This window comes from Myxocyprinus asiaticus, chromosome 29 (assembly GCF_019703515.2).
Source record: "Myxocyprinus asiaticus isolate MX2 ecotype Aquarium Trade chromosome 29, UBuf_Myxa_2, whole genome shotgun sequence".
NCBI lineage: Eukaryota > Metazoa > Chordata > Actinopteri > Cypriniformes > Catostomidae > Myxocyprinus > Myxocyprinus asiaticus.
The window spans coordinates 5505202-5532073 of NC_059372.1; the positions used below are offsets into that span (position 1 = coordinate 5505202).

The 26872-nt window shown below is 40.2% G+C and overlaps 2 protein-coding genes across 2 annotated transcripts in view; both read left to right on the top strand.

Annotated features, from left to right (window-relative positions):
* The window catches only part of LOC127420192 (zinc finger protein 850-like), a 296445-nt gene that overhangs the window by 75586 nt on the left and 193987 nt on the right, over window positions 1-26872 (top strand). The window contains exon 3 of the mRNA XM_051662245.1: window positions 24939-25290. Within this exon, the coding sequence (XP_051518205.1) occupies window positions 24939-25290 (352 nt within the window). The remainder of the gene's footprint in view (window positions 1-24938; window positions 25291-26872) is intronic.
* The window catches only part of LOC127420320 (zinc finger protein OZF-like), a 49389-nt gene continuing 32903 nt past the window's right edge, over window positions 10387-26872 (top strand). The window contains exon 1 of the mRNA XM_051662526.1: window positions 10387-10460. The gene's annotated coding sequence lies outside the window, so the exon portion shown is untranslated. The remainder of the gene's footprint in view (window positions 10461-26872) is intronic.

Below are 26872 nucleotides of genomic sequence, written 5' to 3' on the forward strand. Positions count from 1 at the left end.
ATCTATAATACGATATTTGCAAAAGTTACACTACAAGGAACACTAATTACAGGACGTCCAAGATGCCCAAATGAAACCTGGTGGTATGCAGGAGAGGTAGACCAAACTGTAGTACCTCCTGTGGTAGACCTGTATGAAAGTCAAACAGTAGCCATAGCAGATTATTTCTGGGTCTGTGGTGGGAAAAGTTTGAGGGCTACATTGCCAAAAAATTGGAAGGGAATATGCACTAGAGTAAGACTAGCACAAGAAGTGACTATGTTAACATGGAACCTGGACGACTCTGAAATCCTGACTGCACCTAGAAACACTGTGCAAAGCAAACTGTAAGGGGGTTCCGTGGAAAGGAGGAGGCGAGAACCGGCTTGACAACTTAAATAATAGTTTAATAATAAACTTAACCAAAAACACACAACCATAAACACACAGTACAGCTGCCTGTAATTCTCTCTCTCTCGAACTGTCGTCCCCGGCCGCCTTTATCCCTTGCGCGCCCCATCAGGCTGATTGGGGACCGGGCGTGCGTCATTCCAGCCCGGCCCCACCCTCCTCGACTCTACACAAACATAGAGTGAGAAGGGCATATCAGCCTGACCCTAATGTAAATAGATACAATTGGTCAACCAAGAGGAATACCACAAGAATTTAAGGCCAGAGATTAAATAAAATCAGGCTTTGAGTCTATATTTGTGTGGATAACACCCAACAAGAATGCAGAATGGATCATCTACATTTATTATAATCAGCAGAGATTCATTAATTACACTGATGAAGCATTAAAGGCCTTAGGTGATCAGTTAGCTGCAACCAGCAAAATGACATGGCAAAATAGACAGGCCCTAGACTGGCTGTTGGCAGAAAAAGGAGGGGTTTGTGTAATGTTTGGAGCTGACTATTGTACTTATACCCCAAATAATACAGCTCCTGATGGATCTTTTACCATAGCCATGAAAAAGCTGAAAAACTTACGAGAGGAAGTGACTGCCAATGCTGGAAGAGATCAACATGTTGGCAAATGGCTGACAACCTATTTGGATCCTGGGGAGAATGGCTTACAAAATAGGAATAATAATGGCTGTAGCTATTGTTATTTTTGTGGTGTTGTTGTGTTGTGTTGTGCCTCTCCTCAGATCAGTGATGGCCAATGTTGCAGCTAAGCAGATGCTCAATGGTTCGGTGAACCATCTGGAGTAGATATAGGGCTTACCATAGGCCCTGGACTGGATGAGCTGGATGAATTCTAGTAAAACCCCTGGCATGACACAAAGTGGTAGGGAAGGGGTGCCTTTTTATTTTTGATATTTTATTTTCAATTTCTCCTGTTTTTTTAAAAGCAAGGGAGTCAGTATACTCATTGTATTTTCTTTTATACTAAAATTAGTTAGTCCTGTAGATGGATAGAGTAGGCAGGAAGTTAGAGGGTATTATGTTTATTATTTTGGCATAAACCCCTTCCTGAAGTGATTAATTTCTTTAATCGATATTGTTTAAATCAATCCATGAAGGGAATGATGAAGGTTTGAAGCAGATCATTATCCATGTTATGAGGTAATGTTACTTGGTAATGCAACCAGAATTTAAAATGAAGAAGGTTTACTGTAATTATCTGCACTATATGTACTTATAATGTTTTGTTCAATCATCTTTGAAGGTACTAATAATCAAGTGAATTACTATAGAATGTACCTTTATGAATTCTAAAATCACTGTAAGTGCCACTGGAAATCCAGAGACTTGAACATCACAAAGACAGGATCGACGAGCACCTCAGTGCTTAGCATCAAGAGCAAGACTCTACTGGTGGTTTAAAACCCGTTGTCTGCTCCAACACCACCAGATAGCACTCTAGGCTACCGGGAATGTCTGTGAGTTCCTCTGGCACCGTGGGACATATAATACGCTGAATGATTCATTTGACATTGTCTAATCACTGTAGTATGTTAACCTACTGAAATAAGTCTAATCACTGATGTACTCTACATAACGCAAGGCCACCTTCGCATGCACATTCTTTATCCAAGAATGTGATTACTTACCCTCCAACATAGAACTTAGCTAGGGAGCAATGGGATCTTTTACTCTCTTCTAGTCAATTGTGGAGAGAGTGTTGTTGATCCTCTGGAGTGCAGTTTCATAAGAATAGGCATTGGTAGAAGAATGTGTGACTTATATTGGTCACTTGAAAGAAATAAAGGAGCCTGGCTTGTGAGATGGCACTCTGGGAAAAGGGCAAATAGAAGGTGAGACTTTTTGTAAGTCTCAAAGGAGGGAATATATGGTAGATTTTTATATTAAAATACACTAAATTATAGAAAAGAACTAACATAGAAAGCCTGGACTGTGTGTGACCTAGGATAGGGCATTTGAGGACACTGAAAGTGCTAATATTGCAAGAATGCTCTGTGCACTCAGCTGTAAGCACAGAACAATGGTACTGAGTCATGAAAGTATGCAAAGTTAAAAGACTGACGCAACCAATAATCAAAGTAACTATATATGCTCAGATTATGACATATTATTCAGTAAAAATGTATACTTTCATAATAAATTAATTTAAAAGTTTTTTAAAAAGAAAAGGAACTAACAGCCAGGTTTCCACCATTAAAATGAAGTCAGAAGCTCTGTGAAATAATGGTGGCGAGCTGAATCCATTTGATACAAAAAAACATTGAGAAGGCATAGGCATGAAGTAATGCTAGATAACAAACTGTATAAGACAGGAGGGTTTTGACCGAGCAAGTCAGATCTCAGCTGACATCTCGGGTTTGTTGGTATGTTCAATAAACTCTAACATTTGACACCTGGAACTCCTGACTTTGAGAGTTTTCTTACAGAGAGGGGAAGAAAAATTTTTCATGCTCCACAACAAGGGGTCCTTTGCAGTGCAGTTATTCGTGTACAGGGAGAAGAGCAGTGGAGAGAGAACGCATCCCTGAGGAGCACCAGTGCTAATAGTGAGGGTCCTGGATGTGAGTTTCCCCAGTCTCACTAGCTGCTGTCTATCTGTGAGAAAGCTGGTGATCCATCGACAGATTGCGGTGAGCACAGAGAGATGGGTCACTTTGTTTGAGAGAAGATCATGCATGATGGTTTTGAAGGCTGAACAGAAGTCCACAAATAGGATCCTTGCATAAGTCCCAGGTCTTTGAGGTGTTGCAGGATATACTGCAGGTCTTTGCTTTAATTGAGAATACATGTTTGTGCATGTGTATTTACAGTACTGTGCAAAAGTTTTAGACACTTCCGAAAAATGTTGTAGAGTAAACATGTCAAAGATTTAGGCCACTTTTAGGCTTGACATTTCCTAAATGAATGAACAAAAATCCCTGCTAATTTGTATAAACTTTATGCATCATATAAAAAAACATAAGAACTAATAAAGTAATAAGCAAAGCACAAGAAATGCTGTGTCAGTAATCTTATATAGATAATCTTACAACAACAAAAATTATTTATGGAAGTGCAAATATATTACCACATACATGTTTCAGGTCTCCAGCAACCATCAATACCTTTTAAAGCGGTTAGTAATTTTGGCAATTTCCTTTTACAATTTTGGCATGATACGTTATTTGTACGATAATGGTTGAGGAATGCCAAAAATGTGGGTGGCATGTAATATGCATTTTAGGGTTGAGGAAATAATAATAATAATAATAATAATATATGTATAATAAACCAGGAAAAATGTCTGCTATTTAAAAAAAATTTAAAAAATTATACATAAGACAGAAAGAGATAAGCAGGAAATGGCAGAGATGAGATTACAGGGAAGACTGTAACAAAACTGCAATATTTGCTTTTAACATAATTTGTTATTGTTTTAAATTTATGCCATTTTACATATATAATGAAAAAAACTAATTTTGAAACAATGCATTAAATAAATTCAACTATAAAATGTATAGTAACAATCTGTATAATTTGTATTAATGCTACAGAATATTATAAGAAAATAGTCCAGAAAAAACAGCTCCCAAAGTCACTAGAACTGAACAATAAAACCCAAAATGAGTTCCCTTACGCTTCAGTACACTTGGCATTGCATTTACTAATGCATATGGGGATAGCCTTCTTACAAGACCTAGTTGAAACCTCTCTACAATAATGGCAATATTCTAATATTGGCTATGGTGTTTGAGCCCTGCCTGTTTTGGCGCAAAACTGTCCGCTATAAAAACAGGTGCACAAACACCATTTCCTCAGAATTTCTTCCTTCAAGACAGCGATCATCTCTAGTCTAGAAGCCCTCTACCTTCGCCGTCGATATACATGAGTCAGCAGGCGGAATCTTCGCTGGAAGACTTTCCGCTCCCCTGCAGTGTTCCAGCGAACATCACACCGCTTCGCCGCTTGCCACTTCGCTGGTGAACGGGCCTCAGCATCCTGATTCCCCGCAGCGCTTCGGCAGGGTTTGTGTATCCTTACAAATCAATTGTATGTATATTGTTTGAGATAAATATGTATATTTATTTACATATTTATATATCTAAAAGAATCACTTATGTGTTCGTGTCTTTCTAAAGATGTTATTCCGTAAGTGTTCCTTCTGCGAGAGGCACATCCTGCCGTCAGATCAGCATGAGAGCTGTGTTTACTGTCTGGGTCATGCCCATGCAGAGACAGCTCTCATGGAGACAGACTGTCCTCACTGTGAGGGCATGAGTCTCAAGACGCTTCGCTCGCAAATCACCCTCGTTCTGAGGGACGATTCAGCCTAATGTGCCCACCCTCCCCTTCTGTGATACCTGAGGATTCACATGAGGAGGCACGGTGGGGCCGCTAGATTGAGCAGGATGACTTTGAGGTGGTCCTTATAGCGGCACATGCCCTGTGAGCCCCTCAATCTCTACGAAGCACATGTTTTCCAATACGCTATGTGCGAGACGAGTTCCGGGCTTCTGAAAGAGCGGGTCTCATTCAGTGGTTCTGACACTGGGGATAATAATGACGATGTCATGTCTTTCGCTGCATCAGGCGAGTGGTCAGTGGATGATGCTGCCGCCTCTCCCCCAGCAAGGCAAGGAATGTGCATGAGCAACTGACAGGGAGATGCTCTGTGTCCTTACAAGGGCGGTCGAAGAGCTTCACCTTGATGGTCTCCCCCAGAGGAACGTGAACAGTCTCGCAGAAAAAGCTTACTCAGCGTCAGGACAAGCTGGATCAGCACTCCACACAATGGCAGTGCTCCAGGTATTTGAAACCAAGCCCCTCAAGCAAATGGACGAACACGGCTTCGATCCAGAGACATTCAAAGAGCTCCGCACCACTACAGACTTAGTGCTGCATGCCACGAAAGTCACTGCGCAGTCCATCGGCAAGTCCATGGGTAACCTGGCAGTTCTGGATTGACATATATGGCTGACCCTCACAGAAATTAGTGATAAGGAAAAAAACACTCTGTTGGATGCTCCATTGTCTCCAGCCGGCCTCTTTGGCAGCTTTGTGAATAAGTTTGCTGAGCATTACGTCGCGACTCAGCAGCAGTCAAAGGCTATGAGACACTTTATTCCCAAATGGAGTATATCACAGCCGGTTCGCCCTCACTCGGTTTCAAGTCAGCGCCCGACTAAAAGCCCAGTGCCTGCTGCATCACCGGCACCTGCGTATCAGCACGCGCAGCAAAAGTGCTCCTAACGGGCACAACCTTTTGAAGCGGAAAGCAGAGCCCGTGGTTCCCTCCGGGTCTGCTCCAAAAAAGGCACGATTGGAGACACAAAACACTGTTCACCATCTCCCCACTACTGTTTGTCGGGAAAGGAATATTGTTGTTCACAATATTATTCAAAATGTTGTCTGTCTCTTGCACTCAAATAAATGCAATAAAAATGCAATACAGTGCATCCGGAAAGTATTCACAGCGCTTCACTTTTTCCACATTTTGTTATGTTACAGCCTTATTCCGAAATGGATTAAATTAATTATTTTCCTCAAAATTCTACAAACAATACGCCATAATGACAACGTGAAAGAAGTTTGTTTGAAATCTTTGCAAATTTATTACAAATAAAAAACGAAGCAAAAAAGAATACAGCATTCGTTGCAAATGCACAAAACACTCACACATTCTCAATAAAGGGCCCTTTTCCTCTTCAAAGCACACAAATTATGCGCAACCGCTTCCCTATAGTGAGCGACGCATTATATCAAACGGTAAACACACCAAAGTGCCCTCTGTCCTGTTACGCAGATGCGTGGCGAGCCCTAATGGGTATTTCAGGATGGGTGCAAAAAATGATCGAACATGGTTATACGATCCAATTTACATGCCGGCCACCCCGTTTCAATGGTGTTCTGTCCTCCACGGTTTCGTCCGAAGACGCGCCAGTGTTACAAGCCTAAATACACAATCTTCTCGTGAAAAGCGCGATAGAGATTGTGCCAAATTGCCAAGCTCAAAAAGGGTTTTACAGCCATTATTTTCTCAAAGAAAGATGGCAGGCTTCGGCCAATCCTAGATCTGAGACATTTAAATCACAAAGAAGCCATTCAAAATGATTACTCAGAAATGGATCTTATCAAATGTATGCCCACACGATTGGTTTGTGTCGATAGATCTGAAGGATGCGTAGTTTCATATCCAAATTGTATGACATCATGATAGTTCTGAGATTAGCATTTGAGGGAACAGCGTATCAATTCAAAGTCCTGCCCTTTGGACTGTCTCTGGCTCCTCGCACATTCACAAAGTGTATCGATGTGGTTCTCGCCCCCTCCGAGACTGCGCATCTTGAACTACCTCAACGACTGGCTGATACTGGCGCAATCAGAGGCTCTGTTATGCCAGCACAGAGACTTACTGCTTCAGCATCTAAACAACTTAGGCCTCAATGTGAATTGGCGAAGAGCATGCTCTCGCTCAGCCAACAAATCTCCTTTCTGGGAGTCCGCCTCGACTTCACGAGCGGGCACATGCTCCTCATGAGTGAACGCAGTGTCTGTCTCAGTTCAAACTGGGGAGAACACTTCCACTGAAGCTGTTTCAGAAAGCATTGGGATTTATGGCGGCGGCGGCATCCGCCTCATTCCATTAGACCTCTTCAGGGCTGGCTGAAGCGCCGTGTGCTACGTCATGCTTGGCGACAAGGGCGCATGAGCATCACTATTTCCTGCCACTGTATAGCTGCTTTAGCACCATGGACATCTCCTGCGTTTTACCAACGAGGTGTCGCGCTGGGGCAAGTTGTCAGGCGGAAAGGTGTGACTACAGATGGTTCCAACACAGGTTGGGGGCAGTGTGCGATGGACACCTGACTTTCAGCACCTGGACAGGGGCAAAGAAAGTGTGGCACATCAACCGCCTAGAGCTATCGGCTGTATTTCTAGCCTTAAAGGCTTTTCAGTCAGACATAGCGAACTGTCATGTCCTGGTTCACTCAGACAACATGATAGTTGTGGCATATATAAAGCGAATGGAGACTTCATCCTCAAACTGTATTGAGGATTTGGGAAATATTCGGCAAAGCAGAAATCAATCTATTTGCCTCAGTGGGGAATACCCACTGTCCCTTTTGGTACTCGAAGTCACAAGCCCCGCTGGGAGTGGACGCAATGGCACACAAATGGCCGGTGAAATGCAAATATGTGTTTCCCCCGGTATGCCTGTTTCACTCTGTCATATGCAAAGTCCGAGAGGACAAGGAAACGATTATATTGGTTGCGCCGAAATGGCCCAACCAGCCATGGTTTCTGGAAATGATACAGCTCGCCATGGGAAATGCCACTGAGGAGGGATCTCCTCTTTCAGCTGCAAGGCGCAATCTGGCATCCCCAGCTCCAGCTGTGGAACCTGCATGTGTGGCCCCGGATCATTTTACAGGCCAGAGCACCATCCACGAGATGCTTCTGCGCACTAAAATGGAAGGTGTTCACTGATTGGTGTCTCTCACATAGCAAACCCAGTAAACTGCCCAATACATGAAATTCTCATATTTCCTCAAGAGCGATTAGACGCAGGACTCACTCCGTCAACGGTCAAAGTGTATGTGGCAACTTTATCTGCGTATCATGCACATGAAGCTGGTGCCTCTATAGGCAAGCATGATTTAATCATAAAGTTCCTTAAAGGAACAAGATGATTAAACCCACCTCGCCCTGCTACAGTCCAGACTTGGGACTTTAGTCCTAAAAGCTCTAGCAGGGCCCCCCTTCGAGCCTTTAGACTCTTGATTTGCACATGCTCTCCATTAAGACAGCACTACATGCACTGCCAATTGACAATTCATGTCTGGAGTTTGGCCCTGGACTTTCAAAAGCCGCTGTCAAACCCAGAAAAGGCTATGTGCCTAAGGTCCTAACCACACCCTTCAGAGCACAGGTGGTTCACCTTCAGGCATTCTTCCCTCCATTTAATTCGGATGAGGAACAATTATTGCATTTGTTATGCCCTGTGTGGGCACTACACGCATACGTTGAGTGTACACGCCAGTTTAGACTGTTTGATCAGCTCTTTATATGCTATGGAGGATGCACAAAAGGAATGTCCGTCTCCAAGCAAAGACTTTCTCACTGGATTGTCGATGCAATTGCCCTGGCTTATGAGTCGCAGGGTAAGATTTGCCTAATTGGTGTTAAAGCACACTCAACTAGAGACATGGCCTCCTCATGGGCATGGTTAAATGGTGTGTCCTTACAAGACATGTTTTGCAGCAGGATGGTCTTCTCAAAACAGATTTGCAAGGTTTTACAACCTAGACATAACATCTCTCTCTTCACAAGTCCTTTCTGTTTAGAGCGTTTGCTATTCATTGGCCAAATATATATACTTATGCTCCTCCCTTTAAGGATGAGCTCCCCATCATTTTACACAACCGCCTGCATTCATGCCAGTGTAATTTACCATAAGTCACAAGCCCTTACATTATAAATAAACTCCCTTCCCGACTGGGTTCCTGAAGGAGTTAATTCATACTATATACTATATTCATACTACAGTTCATTGTAATGCTTAAGACGGTAAGGAGGAAGCTGGGACTGGCTTGACAAACACATAGACATTTAATGACACTTTTCAGTGTATAAAGAAATAATAACACACTCTGCTTTTCAGCCAGCTGCGTCAAATCATAAAGACAGTCAGACACGCGGACAAGCTTCGTACATCTCTCTCCTGTCTGCCGCTGTCTCTTCTCCTTAAATACTCCCGCCTCCCCTCGCTGGAATGTGAGGCCGGTGTGGCGCGTAGGTGGAAGTCATCCACCACGTTCTGCCCAGATACCACTCGGCTCTGCCCTGCTCACCACATTCATATATTCATTCAGAGTGCTCCTCTCCTGGCCCAACATGAGGGTCATGTCGGTTGCCGTCCCACCAGACTGCAGCGTCATGCTTCCTTTCTGGGGGGTTATGTCATGTAGTGCGGCATGATGGGATTCTGTTCTCCATATGCGTTAATAAACTCAATGTTAAAGCTGTGTCTCGTTTCGAAGGCTGCATGCTAGGTCGGACGTGTCCTTTGAAGGCTGCAGTATATTGAACAAGCCTCGTTTAAATGAGACGGCCTTCGTAGGACAAACAGAAACGAAACGTAACATGGTTGCTATGACAGCACACCCCTCTTTAACAAGCGCAAGCGCTTTGAGTGAGAAGGGAACAAAGTCCCTTTAGAAGGCAATGTATGAGGTAAATTTTAGGAGTGTTATAATAATATAAAGAGAAAAGTAAATAGATTTTACAGGTGTACTTTTAGTCTAATACATTATCTTAATTATATATTAATATAATTATACATATTATATACTCTGCACCCATCTACTGAGGTACTTCAACTTGGGAATTAACATTCCTTGCGTTTGAACATCATATTTACGACATTTCCGTTGAAGCAAAGAACTGTGGGTTGCGAGTGCCCACGAAGGATACACCTCATGCATCCTCCGAATTCCTGTGAAAGAAGGTTGCATTCAACGGCTGCATTCGAAGTGTCCTACTCGCTTTTCTGAAAGGAGACAGCCTCGATGACGTATGTGGCCGACAAATGCGACCTCCGGATGATGCAGCCGTCCAAATGAGACACAGCCCAAGTGTACTGAGTCGTAAGGGAACGTCACGGTTATGTACATAACATCGGTTCTCTGACACGGAGGGAACAAGACATTGCGAACGCTAGCCGCACTACAAGACTCAGAGTTCTTGAGGCAGGAGCGATGTGCCCCTTGTTCTCAGTCAAAAATTCTGAGGAAATGGTGTTTGTGCACCTGTTTTTGTAGCGTACAGTTTCGTGTCAGGTTTAAACACCATAGACAATATTAGAATATTGGTGTTATTGTAGAGAGGTTTAAACTAGGTCATGAAAGAAGGCACACCCCATATGCGTTAATAAACACAATGTCTCGTTCCCTTCGTCTCAAACGCGTGCACACTCCAGTCCGGTAGGAGACGGAAAAGCGCCATTAAACACAAGAAGATAAAGAAGAATTGAGCGCTCAGTCGGTACATGTTCAGTGTGTTTAATTTCATTTGTGAGTTTATATTTTAATGAGTTTGTATTTTTCTGTGCATGTTGTTTTTCTGTCTGTGGCGTTTAAATGATCGTAATCGAAGCTTATTATCGTCGTATGTGTCGGTTTTGTGACGAACATGTTCAAATATTCAGTTTCAGAAGAAACAAGCAAAAAACTTTGAAGCTTCAGGGGGAAACTAGTTTTCTGACATAGTTTTACGTTCCCTCGCAATAAATTTACATGGTTTTACTACAGTAACCATAGTTTAATAATACCGTAGTGAAACCACAGTAATACAGGGAAACGAAAACTGGTTAAAAAGCATAATTTTGTGATGACTATGGTTTTACTAAAATTACAATAGTTTAACTGTGGTTAATGTAGAAATTTTACTTTGGTATTTGTAGTAAAACCATAGTAACCACACGATTATCCATGGTACTATTGTAAAACATGGTTACTATAGTAAGATACAGTATACAGTATACCAAACCATAGTTTTCACCAAAAAAACCTAAACCAAACATGGCCCACCTTATTCATGGTTACTACAATATTACTATAGTTGGTTACCACCAAAACTCTGGTTACAATCTACAATATAACTATAGTAACCAGGTCATGGTAGTAAAGCCATTTTTACTACAGTATGATTTATTGTCTACAGTGTGTTTTTATTATAGATTAACTATGGTTAATTGTGTGGTTACTATGGTTTTACTACTAAATACCATAGTTAAATCCTTAATAACCTCAAAATGAATTTGAATTTTATTGCCACAGATAAAATTAAAAGAATAATGAGGACAGTTTTTGCATTAGTAGGATTGGGTCAAGTGCTCATGAAAGAGATGCGTCTTTAGATGTTTCTTGAAGATGGCTAAAGAATCAGCTGCTCAGGTGGGGTTTAGCAGGTCGTTCCACCATCAAGGAACAGTTTAAGTGAAGGTCTGGGAAAGTGATTTTGTTCCCGTGTGAGATGGCACAATGAGGTGCCGCTCACACACTGATCTTTAGCTTCTGGATGGCACATAGACTTGAAGTAGTGAGTGTAGATAAGGGGATGTGGAGACAGCAGAGCCAGTGGTTATATATAATGTGGTCGAGTGACTGTGATGCTTGTGTGACACTCCATGAAAACAGGTTTCAAAAGAGAAGCATATTTAGGGCTTATGAAGCGGGAACATGAGATGAAAATCATTGAACTGATCTTTTCTAGTCTGATCAATGTCAGTCTATTAAATCATGATTTTTTTATATTGATGATTTCATCACAGAAATCTCTCAGCTGAAGAAAGAGGTGACGTCACTGAAGACAAAGCTGATGGAGAGAGAGGACAGGTTACAGGTTAAACATTCATTTCATCCTTAAAGTTGAGATTGTAAGCTTTCAAATGATGTGATATGATGAACGGTACAGAATGTGATTGTGTTGTGTTTGTCAGGAGCTGGAAAAGGTTTCCTGTCAATCTTCAGTGTGTGTGACTGATGGGACCTCCACAGAATGTCAGGATTCAGTGTGGAGCGGCAGAGATCAGTCCACACCACAGCGACTGCTGGACAAACTCTCTGAACAGAGATCCAGAGACACACAGGACTCACAGCTCACTTTACTCTGTTCTACTGATGGTAATCAGGGTGATCAAACCTCCACAGAGTCTCTGACTTCTGTCTGTAACACTGGAGAACAGCAGATGCTGCAGACACCAGTGAAGATTGAAGTGAAACTGGAGGAGATAAAAGAAGAAAACACAGAAGAGGAAAAACATAGAGAGGATGTTGATTTTATTCCTTCAGGTATGTTTCTTTCTTTAAAACTGCTCCTTTGTCTTTTAAAATGTTACATGTACTCCAGTGTTTCCTGCACCGCTGTTTAGAGGCGGAGCTGCACTGCTTTCGGATAAAAAAAAGAAAAGAAAAAAGTGCTGATGTGCACTTGCTGTCAGAATTAAGAAAAAGACTGGATGTTGTAAAATAATAAATAAAGCACACTTTTTTTTTATTCTATATTGCTTTCCTGTATGGGTTGGGTTTCTAGAACAAACATAAAGTCAGATGTTACGGGGCAACTCTCGTCTACAGGTGACCGCGAGCTACAAGCTGATGAGCAGCCGGTTCTGAGGGAACTTTCTACGTAAAAAACAAACTGAGATAAATGATAAAAGTACAGGGTCACTACTGGGGCTGCAAAATTAATTGGAAAAATCGAAACAGAAATATGACCATTTGCTATTATTAAACTGAAAAGTGCTTTAGTCTGCGTGTGCTGCTCGCTTTAACCTCCTGAGACCCGAGCGTGACTGTTGTGTGCATTTTCCATTTCCTTTTTTGATTTGTAACTAGTAGCACCTGATAAACATGCACAAAAAAAAAAAAAAAAATATTATGTGCACAGCTCATTTTTATTTATATTGTGTTAGTGCTTTAAACATTCCAAGTGGAGGTTGAACAATAGTGGATTTTAAGGTGGTGGGAAAGGCCGATAATTCAAAAATGTATTTATAGAATGTTAATAACTTTTCTTAGACTTTCCTTAATATAACAGCATAGACATAGAGTCTCTATGTACAAGAGTCCAAATTGTTTATTGTTTAACCAAAATCCCAAAATTAACCAGAAAAAAATTACGTTTTGGTGCATAACATGGGAATTTTAACTATAAACACACTGGGGACTGTTATTTTTAAATGGAAGAGAATTGGCTCTGTTAAAATGCTCTATATTAAGTATTGAAAAGCCCATATTATGCTCATTTACATGTTCATAATTTTATTTTGGGGGTCTACTAGAATAGGTTTACATGCTTTAATATTCAAAAAACACATTATTTTTGTCATACTGTACATTGTTGCAGCACCTCTTTTCACCCTCTGTCTGAAATGCACTGATTTAGCTCCAGTCTCTTTAAAGCCCCTCTTTCCGAAAAGCCCAGTCTGCTCTGATTGGTCAGCTGGCCCAGTCTGTTGTGACTGGTCAGCCGCTTAGAGCATGTGTCGGAAATGTAACGCCTTTACCATAACCGAGTTTCAGCTCCCGAAGCTAAATAGCCCTTAGGCGGACATTATGCAAATGTGTTACATAGTGACATAGCACGGAACTAATGGCTGGACAGCAAACCAGGCATTTCAGGCAGTTCAGGAGCAGTATTTTCTGTGGGAGAGAGTAACTTCCTTTGGCGTGGACTTTGTGCTTTGTAACTTTGCAGAACTTTTACATGCACAAACAGCTATATTACACACTAAAGGAAAGGTAAAATCCCAAAAAGCATAATAGGGCCTCTTTAACTAAATTAATCTTTTTATAGCCTATGCCAGTGGTCTTCAAACATTTTCAGGCCAAGCACCTCTTGGTTGGTAGAGAGGACCCCCATTACATTTTGTATAAAATTGAGTGTTTTGTTTTATTCCTATAAAAACGTGTATAATAGGCTACCATATTATTGTATATACATACTTCATTATGTTTACATTGCAAAGCCATTGAAATAATCATTAAATACTGCCCTGCTGAAAAGACCACCCAGCCTGGTCATAGCTGGTCATGCTGGTTTTAGAGGGGTTTCGAACAATTCTTTTTTAGTTGGTCAGGCTGGTTATTCTGATCTTAGTTGGTCAGGCTGGTCTTAGCTGGTTTCCCAGCCTGACCAGCTAAAAAGTGTTCAAAACCCCTCTGAATCCAGCGAACTGACCAGCCTGGCTTGGCTGGGTGGCCAGCTAAAACCAGCCAGTCAGCTTAGGCTGGTTTATCTGGTCTTTGCAGCAGGGTGTATAACAGGGGTCTGCAACATTTTTGACATGAAGTGAAATTTCCTTGGTAATCCCTGTGCCAAACCATCTCCAAAAAGACAAAGAGATAGTTAAACAGACAGACAGAGAGACAGAAAAACAGACATCCTGTCCATGCAGAATAAAACAGCTTTTATAAGGTTACTAAAATCTCATTTGAGTTGTCGATTTAATATATATAATTCAAAATTACTGTTCATTGAGTACACATTTGCAATGAGGAAAAATATAACTGAGTGCACCTTTAATTATGTTGATTTGGGAGTCACCATCTTGTGTATGGAACATTAAAGTCATGTATGCCAGCTTGATAATCTCAGTGGTAAATTTACACCAGACAAGTGAGCTATTGTTCTGAAAACAAAAAGTAACTAATAATAAAAGAAACTGTAGGCTGTCATCTGCTGAACCGCAAAGCGCGACCAACACAAGCAGATGTGTTTACTTATGCGAGCCTCCAATGCAGCTTTGAGCGGCTTGTGATGAGCAGCGGTCGCTTGAATGATTTACACTTAGTTACACTTTAAGATTTGGCATGCAGATGCAAGGGACTTGCCAATAACATGTGGATGGATTAAAATGCATACTCCTCTCTCACTATCGCTCGCGTGTGAGTGAGTGATTATTACAAATGCCAATGGTGGATCAAACAATAATTTGCAGACCCCCTGCGATACCACCTCGGACCCCCTGGGGGTCACGGACCCCCTGTTGAAGACCCTTGGCCTATGCAATTCAGCAGATGAAGGGTTTGTGTAGGCTTATTATATTTCACTAGATGAGGTTTAATAAGCAATAAGGTTTATTATTATTCACAAAATATGAAGTTAGAGATGTTCTTATACTGTAGAACCAAATCGGTTCTAACTGTAGACGTCTTTAGCACCGGTCATAGAGGAACACGGAGGAATAATAACAACACTATCGGCATAGATTTTTTCAGATAACTGATAGTTCCAAAAAGCAACTACTGGCACAGATTCATCGGAAAAACTGATATATTTGTCTTCCTCTAATTCTAAGAGCACTTATGAGGTGTATAATAGTGTTTTCAGAGTGGTTACTTAATAGTTCACCCAAAAATGAATATTCTCTCATCATTTACTCACCCTCATGCTGTCTCAGATGTGTATGACTTTCTTTCTTCATTAGAATACAAATGAAGATTTTTAGACAAATATCTCAGATCTGTAACTCCGTGTAATTCAAGTGAATTGTGACCAAAACTTTGAAGCCCCAAAAAGCACATAAAGGCATCATCCAAAGACGGTTTAATCAATGTCTTCTAAAGTGATCCGATTGTTTTTTTTTGCAGGGTTGGGAGTGTTACTTTTTAAATGTAATCTGTTACAAATATATACTACTTAGTAAAAAAAAATGTATTCAGTAACATAATCCTGTTACCTCAATATGAAAGTAATGTAATCAGATTACTTTTAGTTACTTTTTGATTACCTCAAGATCGCATATGTGAATACAGTCAAGAGAAAAGCAATATTTTCTCAATATTAAGACTTTAATCATGCCTTCTGAATGCAAACAAACCATATTTGAATAATGTTAAGAGTGATGTAGCTACTATTATATACAGTTTAAGAAAAAAACATGAAACACAGGGACACTGCCTCCTTAATAGGAAAACAGAATATCTCCACATTTTTACCAAATCAGGTGATCTGTTACAGAAAACAGTTTATTTTCTCATCAAGCAAATACAGTTAGAACATTTGCACTGAATTATGTCTTGGTTAACATTAAACAAAATCTGACAAGATATACCTCAGAACACTGCAAAGTTGAATTCTACCATGTATTGCAGTTAGTGTGTGAACTATTTGGCACTGACCATTCATTAATTGTGACTGCAATAGGTAGCTCACAGGCTGTCTTCATCATCATCCATATTATTATTACTACTAATGCCTCCAGTGTCTGTCCTCTACTTGCTCACGATCCACAGTCGAATATCACAAGCTAACGTTTATGGGTGATTCTATGTTTATGTTTAAGGAGACAAAAAATATATATTTAATGACAAATAAAAAAATAATAATAATTTTAAAAAAAATCTTGTTTTAAAGAATAAATAAAAATAGATTTAGAACATTTTAGTGTCAAGTCATTTTTATTTGTATAGCGCTTTTTACAACACATCATTTCAAAGCAGCTTTACAGGAAATCATGCATTTACAAAAACAAAAAAAATGAAACTAATATCTATAAAGTCTTAGAGTTATCATTGTGTAGTTTGATTAAATATGATTGCAGATTGTGTATAGAATATTTTAAATAAATATTAATTGTATTTAGAACCCCAGTGAACAAGCTGAAGGCGACTGTGGCAAGGAACACAAAACTCCATAAGATGTTGGTTAATGGAGAAAAATAAGCATGAATATAATGCCAATATTATTTATTTATGTGCAGTGCAATTCATGGTTTTAAATTTGTAAATTAAGTAAGCGTTAAGGTCCAGTGTTTTAAAAATAGAAAAGAAAAGATTTTTTATGAACTTTTAAGATGAATGTCTAATGTCTTTGAAATCGATCCTGGATTAACTGCAGAAGTTCACATAGATGCATTGTCCTTTGTTAGTTGGCTGATGAAGGCTTTTGTTGGCAATTAAATGATAGTCTATGTATTCCATTTCAAGTATGTAGTCCATCAATAGACAAAGGTGATGCGGGATTAATGCCCGATCTTCTGTAAAGCTGCTTTGAAACGATGTGTGTTGTGAAAGGCGCTATACAAATAAAAATTACTTGACTTGACTTAATGAGGTGCATGGCAGTTCAACCTGCAGGTCATTTCGGTGAGTTTCGTTGGGGTCCATCCTAAGTCCAAGGTTCAGACAGTGGCATATGAAGTATCTAATGTCTTGTTTTGGCATCAATTCATCCTCTGAAGTCAAAAGACTGAAGTGATGTCTGGCTAGCACCGGCTGTAGTTTGTTGTCATCTCTCAGCGACACGTAGCAGTGGAGTCCGACACCAATCAGGAACAGAGCTGGATCTGGCTGGCTCTGGTAACCTTGGGATATGAATTCTGGGGTTGAGACATGGAAACAAATAGAATAATATTAGCGTAGATGCCATTCAGTTTTATGCAGAGTTATAGATCGTGATGGATGTTTCTGGTTCCGGCAGACCTAACTAAAGCAGCCTAATTGTGAGTTGAAGGATAAATTAGGTGAATGCCTGGCTAAATAGATGAGTCTTTAGTCTAGACTTAAACTGAGTGAATGTGTCTGCATTTCGTGTTAGGGAGACTATTCCATAGTTTAGGAGCCAAATATGAAAAGGGCGACACTATCAAGAGTGCTAGAGAGGACTGTATTTATACTTTCTGTTATTACATCAAGTTCTTCTAGACCTTTTGGCTTACTGAGTATGTGAGAATTCTGGAAGATTATTAGTAAAGCTATCTTTAGTGGTCGAAAGAATAGTTCTACCTGAACAATAGCGTGGTGTAGATTGAGTGACATTAGCTGATCGCAACAAACAAGAGATGAGGTAATGATGTGAGATGTCATCGCTCTGCGGTAGACTATCTATAATAACAGCATCAACTCCATATGACAGAATTAAATCTAGCGTATGATTATGCAAAAATTGCAATTTTACCTCAGTACAGTAGGTGGCTCAATGAACCTTTGAGCTGGTCTGCTCTCTGCCCATGATGGATAAGAAGAAAAAACACTTGACAAGTTTGCAAAACAACCAACGACAAGCAAAGGAGTTCTCTAGCGAGCAGATTGAAAAAAAAAAAGCAGATTTCTCTTATCAGCTGCAGTAGGGATGACGAGTGTGTTGTTGATTTGCTCTTTGAGAAAGAAAACTTTCAAGACACTTTCACAAACTTTCTGTTCACCTGCTGGACAAGTTGACTGACAGCATTATCATGTAGACACAGTCTGAGGGGTGATTAAAAAGAATCAAGTGTAAAAAATAATATTAACAATGTGAACATGTAGGGGGCCTGGGTAGCTCAGTGGTAAAATACGCTGGCTACCACCCCTGGAGTTCGCTAGTTCGAATCCCAGGGGGTGCTGAGTGATTCCAGCCAGGTCTCCTAAGCAACCAAATTACCCCAAGTGACTCTACCCTTGCTAGGGAGGGTAGAGTCACTTGGGGTAACCTCCTCGTGTTCACTATAATGTGGTTTGTTCTCGGTGGGGCACGTGGTGAGTTGAGCGTGGTTGCCGCGGTGGATGGCATGAAGCCTCCACACACGCTATGTCTCCGTAGCAATGCGCTCAACAAGCCACGTGATAAGATGCGCGGGTTGACGGTCTCAGACGCGGAGGCAACTTATTTCTTATTTTAAAAGATAAAATTTTTTTTTTTAAGATTATGCAAGATTATGCATTACCACGGAGACATATGGCTTCACGCCATCCACCGCGGCATCCACACACAACTCACCACACACCCCACCGAGAGCGAACCACATTATAGCGACCACGAGGAGGTTACCCCATGTGACTCTACCCTCCCTAGCAACCGGGCCAATTTGGTTGCTTAGGAGACCTGGCTGGAGTCACTCAGCACACCCTGGGAATATCATTTACATGTTAAGAGAACCCATATGAGAAAAAGTTTTTGTGTTTATTTTGATGCAAATAAAATGCATGTCCTCACTGCTGGTTCAGGATTTCTTCCTCAAATTACATCAGCATTTAATGTCGGTATTAAAAACAGCTTTCTCTGTTTTAGCGCCACCAGCTGTGTTGGTTTTGGTAACCACAGTGGCTCCTGGCACATGTTCCAAATAAAATATTTTATTGGTCAGGGCATTTCATCGGCCAGTGAAGAAATAAAAAAAAATCGACAAACTCGCCATAAAAAACCTTGCTTTGTTGGCCCGCGAATGTTCGCTCCAGGTGAGAATGGTTTCATAGGAATCCATTGTTTCAATTCAAAGTGTTAATCACAGAGAGAATTTGTGGCAAATATTTGCACTTCCAGTTTAAAATCTTGATCGTGCCTAGAGACTACAATGGAATCCCCATTCACTAGCATTGTATGGACCTACAGAGCTGATATATTCTTTTAAGTCTTTTTATTTGTTATGCAGAAGAATGTCCTACACATCTGGGAAATTATGAGAAATTTTGTGCTCAGAGTAACAGATGTTGTAGGGAACACTAATGTACTCAACCCTAGTTGTTCCAAACATGTATGACTTTCTTTCTGTGACTTTGTGGTTTACATTCATTCTAAATGACTATAATCATGAAATGCAGTTATCAGCCAGAATTGATGGTATAAATATATACCTTATGTACAGCAAAAACACAAATAAATACTGGACGTTTGATGTGTTCTGCCATTAAATTAGGGTTCAATTTGATTATTTAAATTTGACTCTCTTGAATTGTTTTTGTCAAATTACTGTGTTCATTGCAGATCTGATGGAAGTAAAAGAGGAAAGTCAAGAGCTGAATGAAGTGGAGGAGAAACTTCAGTTTCAGAAACATCATGATTTAATATCTGGAGAAAATTCCTTGAGTGGCTTAAAGACTAAAAATAATTTCTCACCAAAAAAGCCTCAAAGACGAGCAGCCAAAAATACTTGCATCTGCTCTTTGTGTGGAAAGAGTTTCACATGTAAAAGTCACCTTAATACACACATGAGAATTCACACAGGAGAGAGACCTTTCACGTGCCATGAGTGTGGGAAAAGTTTTCCATATGTAAAGTATTTCAAGAATCATCTCCGTATTCACTCTGGAGAAAAAACATTTGAATGTGATGAATGTGGTAAAACATTTGTTTTGAAATCAGGCCTAAAACAACATCTGAAAACTCACACAAATGAGAAGGCTTACAAGTGTTCTTTTTGTGGAAAGAGTTTTTCTCGCCTGTCCAATTTTAAAGAGCACCAGACAATTCATACCGGTGTGAGCGCTCATATGTGCCTTGAATGTGGGAAGATCTTTATTAGAGCTGGCAACTTGAAACAGCACGAGAGAATTCATACTGGAGAAAAACCTTACAAGTGCTCTCACTGTGGAAAGAGTTTCACTCAGTTAAATTCCCTGAAAACACATGAGAGAATTCATACTGGAGAAAAGCCGTACAAGTGCTCACACTGTGGAAAATGTTTAACTCGGTCACAAAGCTTGAAAACACATGAGAGAATTCATACTGGAGAAAAACCTTACAAGTGCTCACACTGTGAAAAGAGTTTCACTCTGTCACAAAGCTTGAAAACACATGAGAGGATGCATACTGGAGAGAAACCATACAAGTGCTCACACTGTGAAATGAGCTTCACTTGGTCAAAGTCCCTGAAAACACATGAGAGAATTCATACTGGAGAAAAACCATACAAGTGCTCACACTGTGGAAAGAGTTTCACTCGGTCACAAAGCTTGAAAACACATGAGAGAATTCATACTGGAGAGAAACCATACCACTGCTCTTGATGTGGGAAAAGTTTCAGAGCATCAAGTGTTCCCTATGAATTATTTAAGTAGTCACAGTGAGCAATCATCTTCAGGTCCAACAAGATCAAGTAAATAGATGGAAATTCAGATAAACCCAAAGACCCTGATAGCACACATACATCACTCAGACGTCTATTAATGTGTGTGTATTTACATCTGGAAGACGTATTTTTTAGGTTGTTTGTTCATGTGCAATATTTCTATTAGAAGTTTCCTCTCTGATGTCAATAAGACATTCAGCAGATGTCTTAAAGATGTTTGTGTTTTAAAATGTTTGTAAATCTGATCTTTTTAAGATGTTTATTAGGTTGCAATGCTTTCCAGATAAAATGATCTAAAACAGACATCTCAAAGATGTACGTGTGCTATCTGGGGTTGGAATTTCTCCCAAAAGAGCAGCACCATTTAAGAGAATAACAAGACATTGAAGAAGAACCAGAATCAGAATGAGCTTTATTGCCAAGTGTTCTCACATACACAAGGAATTTTTGTGCACACAGAACATTACACTGAGACACAGAATATAAAACAAGGTAAGAGTATAAATAGACATACAGATATTAATAGGACATATAACAGAATGGCGTATGTACATGTGCAAGTGGTAATGTATGTGCAAGGTAGGGGTATGTACAGTTGTTGAATTAAAAATGTGAATTTGCATATCTACATGAGATATTTATCTACATTATTGCACTATGGGGGAGTCCTGAGGCAGTTTAATTGTTCATGAGGAAAATGGCCTGAGGGTAAAAACTGTTCTTGTGCCTGGATGTCCTGGCGCTCAGTGCTCTGTAGCACCGGCCAGAGGGCAACAGTTCAAAGAGGGAGTGGGCAGGGTATGTGGGGTCCATAATGATTCTACCAGGACGTTTCCTCACTCTGGAGATGTACAGGTCTTGGAAGATGGGCAGTGGGGCACCAATAATCCTCTCAGCAGTCCTGATTTTCCATTGTAGTTTCATTCTGTCTGATTTGGTGGTTGAACCAAACCAGATATTTATAGATGTACACAGGACAGACTCAGTGACGGTCGAGTAGAACTGTGTCAGCAGCTCCTGTGGCAGGTTGAACTTCCTCAGCTGGCGAAGGAAGTACAACCTCTGCTGAGCCTTCTTCACAGTGGAGTCTATGTGGGTGTCCCACTTCAGGTCCTGAGAGATGGTAGAGCCCAGGAACCTGAATGACTCCCCTGCTGCCACAGTGTTGTTCAGGATGGTGAGGGGGGATTTCTCCTGAAGTCCACTATCATCTCCACTGTTTTGAGCATGTACATCTCAAGGTTGTTGTGACCACACCAGACAGCCAGCTGTTCAACCTCCCTTCTGTATGCAGACTCGTCACCGTCGCGGTTGAAGCCAATGACCGCGGTGTCGTCTGCAAACTTCAGGAGCTTGACAGAGGGGTCTTTGCAGTGCAGTCATTCGTGTACAGAGCAGTGGAGAGAGAACGCATCCCTGAGGAGCACCAGTGTTAATAGTGAGGGTCCCGGATGTGAGTTTCCCCAGTCTCACTAGCTGCTGCCTATCTGTGAGAAAGCTGGTGATTCATCGACAGACTGGGGTGGGCACGGAGAGCTGGGTCAGTTTGTTTGAGAGAAGATCAGGCATGATGGTATTGAAGGCTGAACTGAAGTCCACAAATAGGATCCTTGCATAAGTCCCAGGTCTTCGAGGTGTTGCAGGATATACTGCAGGTCTTTTGCGCATGTGTATTTACAGTACTGTGCAAAAGCTTTAGACACTTCCGAAAAATGATGTAGAGTAAACATGGTAGTCCACCTTGATCGTTTTCACCTGTGCCACCCTTTCACCTATGGTTCTGCCCTTGTAACGGCCTTGTATGAAAGCTTCAAAAGATTCAGTGGCCATTCAGCATTCTCTGGTTCTGCACGGGGCAGGGCGCTCCCTCTGCTGACATGAGACACGTAGCATATTTGGGACAGTTTAGTTTTCTGTTAATTTAAATTTAAAATGCATTTATCTGTTCATCTCATTAAAAATGAGTTGTGATGCACTGAATAACTTTTTTTGTTTGTTTTTTTGTCTGATGTGACTATTAAAGCCCATCCTTCATAATCTGAGGATGTGTCTAGAGTTTGATTTGCACTGACTAACATTAGCATGTGCATGTGCAGTTTATATATTCACATTATACAGCTTTCTCCATTTACAGTAACATTAACATTGACAATAATCTTATATTGATACAACAACAAAAATGATTTATGGAAGTGCAAATATATTACTACATACATGTTTCATGTCTCCATCAATATCTTTTAAAGCGGTTAGTAATTTTGCTTCCTTTTGCTTATGTTATTTGTACGAGAAAGGTTGAGGAATGCCAAAAATGTGGGAGTATATCTCTAAAAAATAGATGAGGAAAATGGGGTGGCAAATAAAAATGTTTTTAAATAAATAAGGCAGAAAGAGAATAGTACGCGCGCACACTCCAGTCCAGTAGGAGACAGAAAAGCGCCATTAAACACAAGAAGAAGAAGAATTTGTCTGTAAGTGTTTGAATATGTTTAACTTCATTTGTGAGTTTATATTTGTTTTAATGTGTTTGTATTTTTCTGTCTGTGATGTTTTAATGATGGTAATCGAAGCTTATTATCGTCGTTTGTGGTGGTTTTGTGATGAACATGTTCAAATATTCAGTTTCAGGAGAAACAAAATTCTCGTTCCCTCGTAATAAATTTACCATGTTTTTACTACAGTAACCCTATTTTAACCATGATATCCGTAGTGAAAGCACAGTTATACTGGGAAACGAAAACTGGTTAAAAGTCATAATTTGTGATGACTATGGTTTTACCAAAATTACAATAGTGGTTACTATAGTAGTTTTACTGTGGTATTTGTAGTAAAACCATAGTAACGACACGATTATCCATGGCTAAACTATTGAAAACATGATTACTATAGTAAAATACAGTATACTGTATCCAAACCATAGTTTTCATGGCCCTCCTTATTCATGGTTCCTACAATATTACTATAGTAACCAGGTCATGGTAGTAAAGCCATTTTTACTACAGTATGATTTATTGTCTACAGTGTGTTTTTATTATAGATTAACTATGGTTAATTGTGTGGTTACTATGGTTTTACTATAAATACCATAGTTAAATCCTTAATAACCTCAAAATTATGAATTTTATTAACACAGTTAAAATTAAAGGAAGAATGAGGACAGTTTTTGCATTAGTAGGATTGGGTCAAGTGCTCGTGAAAGAGATGCGTCTTTAGATGTTTCTTGAAGATGGCTAAAGAATCAGCTGCTCCAACATACTCTCAAGGCGAAATCGTCAGGATTCGTACGACTTTTCTAAATTTGGCTGATTCGTATGATATCGTGCGACTGCACTCGTTTGAAGTCCTACGATTTTCACTACAGCCAATGACGTCACTGGACATCGTTTCCATGTAATATGCGACAATTACTTGCTTCTGTCACACACAACAGCTTCCTATCATGTTTACACACTCTACTGATTGATTAAGTTTAGATAAAGGGTTTGGATAAGGGCATACAATTAATAAGCATGTCCTTGTGGCCTCGTGTGCGGAACTCGCGCTTCTGCATTAGACATCTGGAAATTTGCACGTGATGAAGTCGTACTAGTTTATGCGAACATCGTGCCTGACCATACGAAATAGCCAACTTGTAAATTATGTTCGACTTTTCATGAGATCGGGTTGGTTGCTCAGGTGGGGTTTAGCAGGTTGTTCCACCATCAAGGAACAGTTTAAGTGAAAGTCTGGGAAAGTGATTTTGTGCCCGTGTGAGATGGCACAATGAGGTGCCGCTCACCCACTGATCTTTAGCTTCTGGATGGCACATAGACTTGAAGTAGTGAGTGTAGATAAGGGGATGTGGAGACTGCAGAGCCAGTGGTTATATATAATGTGGTCGAGTGACTGTGATGCTTGTGTGACGCTCCATGAAAACAGGTTTCAAAAGAGAAGCATATTTAGGGCTTATGAAGCGGGAACATGAGATGAAAATCATTGAACTGATCTTTTTGAGTCTGATCAATCTCAGTCCATTAAGTCATGATTTTTTTTTAATATTGATGATTTCATCACAGAAATCTCTCAGCTGAAGAGGTGACGTCACTGAAGACAAAGCTGATGGAGAGAGAGGACAGGTTACAGGTTAAACATTCATTTCATCCTTAAAGTTGAGATTGTAAGCTTTCAAATGATGTGATATGATGAACGGTACAGAATGTGATTGTGTTGTGTTTGTCAGGAGCTGGAAAAGGTTTCCTGTCAATCTTCAGTGTGTGTGACTGATGGGACCTCCACAGAATGTCAGGATTCAGTGTGGAGCGGCAGAGATCAGTCCACACCACAGCGACTGCTGGACAAACTCTCTGAACAGAGATCCAGAGACACACAGGACTCACAGCTCACTTTACTCTGTTCTACTGATGGTAATCAGGGTGATCAAACCTCCACAGAGTCTCTGACTTCTGTCTGTAACACTGAAGAACAACAGATGCTGCAGATACCAGTGAAGATTGAAGTGAAACTGGAGGAGATAAAAGAAGAAAACACAGAAGAGGAAAAACATAGAGAGGATGTTGATTTTATTCCTTCAGGTATGTTTCTTTCTTTAAAACAGCTCCGTTGTCTTTTAAAATGTTACATGTACTCCAGTGTTTCCTGCATTGCTGTTTAGAGGCGGAGCTGCACTGCTTCTGGATAAAAAAAAAGAAGAAAAAAAGTGCTGATGTGCACTTGCCATCAGAATTAAGAAAAAGACTGGATGCCGTAAAATAATAAATAAAGCACACATTTTTTCTATATTGCTTTCGTGTATGGGTTGAATTTCTAGAACAAACATAAAGTCAGATGTTACGGGGCAACTCTCGTCTACAGGTGACCGCAAGCTACAAGCTGATGAGCAGCCGGTTCTGAGGGAACTTCTCTACGTAAAAAACAAACTGAGATAAATGATAAAAGTACAGGGTCACTACTGGGGCTGCAAAATTAATTGAGAAAATCGAAATAGTGAATTGAACTTTTGCTATTATTAAACTGAAAAGTGCTTCAATATAAGTAAATAATTAGTCTGCGTGCGCTACTCGCTTTAATCTCCTGTGACCTGAGCGTGACTGTTGTGTGCATTTTCCATTTCCTTTTTTGATTTGTAACTAGTAGCACCTGATAAACATGCACAAAAAATAAATAAATTCTAGAACAAATAATTTTCCTAAAAATGTATGTCCTCATATGAAGACAGTGAGACTAAGTTGTGACATTTTAAATAATACCAAGCTATAGAAAGTACGATTTGATCAAATTGTTTATTATGTTTTCAGGAGTGTTGGTTATTCATGTTTTTCAGACGTTACAGACATTACAGCTGATTTTCTTGCGAGTGGAGTGCATCTAACGTGTACAGCGGGAGAAGCGGATGTAAACACGGAGACGGTGCGCAACAGCTAAATCCGTCTGTGTAGCACGTTTACAGAGTACAACTTTTACTCGGCTCTGTAGCCAGCAGTTGTGTGTGTGCTCCAAGAGTGCTCGCGATGTGGATTCGCTCAAGAATGCTCAAAAACGCTTAAAAATTCTGTCAAAATACCCATCTGTTGACTTATCGAGGTATGAATGTAAACAAAGAGAGTTATTTCTAAAGTAAACATAAACAGTGGGAAAAAGCCTGAGTTGTATTAAAATATTTACATTATAAATGTGTAATTCCAGCTCTGTCTCTGTCTAGCATGTCATTAATAATAATCAAACAACAATAACGGGAAACCGAGAAAACCATTCACTGCTCTTGGCTGGGTTATTTTAGTAGCTTTTAATTACTCAAGTATTATAATCTTACAGTGAAGACCACCAGTAATAAGTACAATCTTGAATCTGCTGTGTGTGTATATATATATATATATATATATATATATATATATATATATATATATATATATATATATATATATATATCACTATATTGCCAAAAGTATTCGCTCACCCATCCAAATAATTGAATTCAGGTGTGGAAGAACTTGACTGGCCTGCACAGAGTCCTGACCTCAACCCCATAGAGCACCTTTGAGATGAATTAGAGCGAAGACTGTGAGCCAGGCCGTCTTGTCCAACATCAGTGTCTGACCTCACAAATGCGCTTCTGGAAGAATGGTCAAAAATTCCCATAAACACACTCCTAAACCT